At 47.4% G+C, this 4,101-nt stretch overlaps 1 protein-coding gene across 1 annotated transcript in view; it reads left to right on the forward strand.

The window, feature by feature from the left end:
* The window catches only part of LOC134444243 (citron Rho-interacting kinase), a 105,396-nt gene extending 101,694 nt beyond the window's left edge, over positions 1 to 3,702 (forward strand). Inside the window, exons 38-40 of the mRNA XM_063193608.1 lie at positions 1,083 to 1,171; positions 2,433 to 2,683; positions 3,650 to 3,702. Coding sequence (XP_063049678.1) covers positions 1,083 to 1,171; positions 2,433 to 2,683; positions 3,650 to 3,673 — 364 coding nt within the window. The 3' untranslated portion in view covers positions 3,674 to 3,702. The remainder of the gene's footprint in view (positions 1 to 1,082; positions 1,172 to 2,432; positions 2,684 to 3,649) is intronic.
* The last annotated feature ends 399 nt before the right edge of the window (positions 3,703 to 4,101 follow it).

The following is a 4,101-nucleotide window of genomic DNA, read 5'->3' on the forward strand; positions in this document are numbered from 1 at the left end:
TTCAGTGTTTTTCAGTAACAACACAGTCTATCTATCTTATCAGGTGCAATGGAGTAAATGGTGTAACAGCTATGTAATGCCATGTGCTAGTGTTGTAATTACACCACAAAAGTACTTAAATATGGTGTTGTTGATAATGTGGAGGGCCTTTTCTATTACAATAATAATAATAATAATGTATTTATTTTATATAACGCTTTTCAAGACACTCCAAGACGCTTTACAGAGATAGAACATAAAAACAAACACATTTCGAACACAAGACAAACAGGGACACAACAAAAGTACAACAATAAGTAGACGGAGTGGATGGTTTTAGGTCCATTGATATGGGGCTGTAGGTGTTGTGGAAAGGTTTAGCAGACGATGAGGGCAGAGATGGAATTAGTTCTACAAGGGAATACAACGATCCAAAGAACCCCATCACGGCCGCGAGTACGGCTGAGGGAGGTAGCCGAACAAGCAGGTGAAGTCACAGCTGAGAAATGCCACAGACGGAGCCGCGGACATGCTGACTGGGGCGGCAGGTTGTAGTAGAACGCCATGGCGGGGTCCGCGGAGACGCCGGTGCGGACAGGAGGAGCTGTGCTGGACTGCTGGGTGTTGTAGTGGCCGCAAGCCGGTGAAGCTTAACAGTGAGCAGCGGCTGCTAAACACGCCAGCGTCCACGCGCCTTCATTCCGGAAACGGAACTACTACTACTACTAATAATAATGTTTCTGCCCCCTGGTCAGGCTGGAGTCTGCTGACAGTACAGACGTAGAGGGTCTATAATAGTAATAATAATAATAATAATAATAATAATAATAATAATAATAATAATAATAATAATAATAATAATAATAATAATAATAATAATAACAATCATAGTAATATTTTATCTCTCTAGGCTGGAGTCTGCGGACATTATAGATGTTGAGGGCCTATCATAATAGTAATAATAATAATAATAATAATAATAATAATAATAATAATAATAATAATAATAATAATTATAATGATAATGATAATAATATATTGTTTTGCAGGCTGGAGTCAGCTGACAGTACGGATGTGGAGGGCCTGTTCTATGAGCATAACAGCACCAGCCCCAGTAAACAGAGAGGACCCCCCACCTACACAGAACACATCTCCAAACGCCTCACATCAGGACCCCCCAGCCAGGACGGAGGTACTGTATATAACACACACACACACACACACACACACACACACACACACACACACACACACACTCACTCACTCACTCACTCACTCACTCACTCACTCACTCACTCACTCACTCACTCACTCACTCACTCACTCACTCACTCACACACACACACACACACACACACACACACACACACACACACACACACACACACACACACACACACACACACACACACACACACACACACAAACACCTGCAAACTCCTCACATCAGGACCACCCAGCCAGGACGGAGGTGCATGCATGCATGCAAGCACACAGACACTCACACACGCACGCACACACATACACACACAGCGTATCTCTACATATCTCTCTCTCTCTATTTAACTATCTCCCTTTCTCTACATCTCTCTCTCTCTCTATTTAACTGTATCTCCCTTTCTCTACATCTCTCTCTCTCTCTCTCTCTCTCTCTCTATTTAACTGTATCCCTCTTTCTTCACATCTCTCTCTCTCTCTATTTAACTGTATCCCCCTTTCTCTACATCTCTCTCTCTCTATTTAACTGTATCCCCCTTTCTGCAGGAGGAGAGGGTCTTCATTGTGAGCTGAGTACCCCGCACCGCTACCGCGAGGACCCCGGTTCGTTACTCACACACACACACACACACACACACACACACACACACACACACACACACACACACACACACACACACACACACACACACACACACACACACACACACACACACACACACACATATAGACACACACACGCATGCACTCATGCACACACGCACACATACACAGACACCTGCAAACGTCTCACATCAGGACCAACAAAACAGAGGTGCACACATGCATGCAAGCACGCATGCACGCGCACACTCCCACCCACCCACACACACACACACACACACACATTCCAAATAGCTCTGCCCTCCTCTCCTCTCTTCTCTCCACAGTGAGCCCAGCACCCCGCACCACTACCAGCAGGGCCGCACGCACACACACACACACACACACACACACACACACACACACACACACACACACACACACACACACACACACACACACACACACACACACACACACGCATACACACACATACACACACACACACACACACACACACACACACACACACACACACACAGACACACACACACACACACACACACACACACACACACACACACACACACACACACACACACACCAGATAACTCTTGTCTTATCTCCAGGCGGAGGTGGAGGAGGAGGGGGAGGGGGTCTCCACCGTGAGCCCAGTACCCCGCATCGCTACCGCGAGGGCCGCACGGAGTTCCGTCGTGACAAGTCCCCCGCGAGGCCCCTGGAGCGCGAGAAGTCGCCGGGCCGCGCACTGGAGGGGGTGTGTGTGATGGACGGGGTGTGTGTGCGGCGCGAGAGGTCCCCCGCACGCTTCGAGGAGAGACCCCCAAGCACTCGGCTACACGCGGCCAGCTCCGTACGCACCCAACTCACACCCGTCAACAAGGTAGGGGGGTGGAGAGGTGTGTGTGTGTGTATAGGCTTATATGCCAGCTCCGTACGCACCCAACTCACACCCGTCAACAAGGTAGGAGTGTGTGTGTGTAGGGGGGTGGAGAGGAGTTTGTGGCTAGGTGTGTGTGTGTGTGTGTGTGTGTGTGTGTGTACACGGCTACATGCTGCTAGCTCAGTACGCACGCAACTCACACCTGTCAACAAGGTAGGGGGGTGTAGGTGTGTGTAGGAGGCTAGGTGTGTGTGTGTGTGTGTGTGTGTGTGTGTGTGTGTGTGTGTGTGTGTGTGTGTGTGTGTGTGTCATGGTATACAGTGCCATGGCTAACATACACACAAGGCTGTCCCATAGCAACAGGTAGTCAGTTAGCTTAGACCAGGGATGTCAAACTCAGGCCTGGGGACCAAATTTGGCCCGCCGAGCCATTTTATTTGGTCCCCGAGATCATTTCAAATGTGCATTACACTTGGTCATCATACACCAGTAGTATTAAGATTTGAACATGAAAATGTGTATATCACAGGAATACGAGTGGGCCCAGGCCAGTGAAACATGCAGTTCACACTCATATGCAACAGAACATGTTCAGGCACATTTGAACTATGATGGTAATCTGTTTAAACATGAACAATTTCATTCCATTTTTGTAAAAACTATATATTGAGTTTGGCCTGCGTCTTCATTCCAGATTTTGATTTAGGCCCTCGGCCAATTTGAGTTTGACACCCCTGGCTTAGACACACACACACACCCAGTTTACTACACACACACACGCCTCGTTTATGTTTGTGTGTGTTTGTGTGTGTGTGTTTATGATTTATTGTGTTCTGATGATAGATATATATACCCCAACAGTTTATGTGTTCATATATATATTTTTTAAATTATATAGCCTAAACGTGCATTACATCTGTATAGGTGTTTTCATAACTTTCAATATGTGTGTTTGTGTGTGTGTAGGTGTGGGACCAGTCTTCAGTGTGAGGACACCAGCGGAGAGAAAAGAAAACGAGAAGGAGGAGAGGAAGAACAGAAGAAAGAGGAGGAGGAGGAGGAGAGGAAGAGGAGACAGAGGAGAAGAACAGAAGAGGAGGAGAATAGAGGAGGAGAGGAGAAGAGGAGGAGAATAGAAGAGGAGAGGAGAAGAGAAGGATAACAGAAGAGCAAAGTAGAAGAGGAGGAGAAGAGAAGAGGAGAGGAGTATTCAGCACTAAAAGCTATGGAGAGCCATACTTCTGCCCCTCAGGGGTAAATACCCATCACATTTACTGTAATATACCCCAAGAGGGGCAACACACACACCTCACACGCTCCGTTGCCCCTTCGCTTCTTCTTCTGTCTCAGGCACTACAACCCCTCCCCCACACCCCACCCCACCCCCAAATGCACAATGGACAATCCAACCCCTATCC

Source organism: Engraulis encrasicolus, unplaced genomic scaffold (assembly GCF_034702125.1).
Source record: "Engraulis encrasicolus isolate BLACKSEA-1 unplaced genomic scaffold, IST_EnEncr_1.0 scaffold_47_np1212, whole genome shotgun sequence".
NCBI lineage: Eukaryota > Metazoa > Chordata > Actinopteri > Clupeiformes > Engraulidae > Engraulis > Engraulis encrasicolus.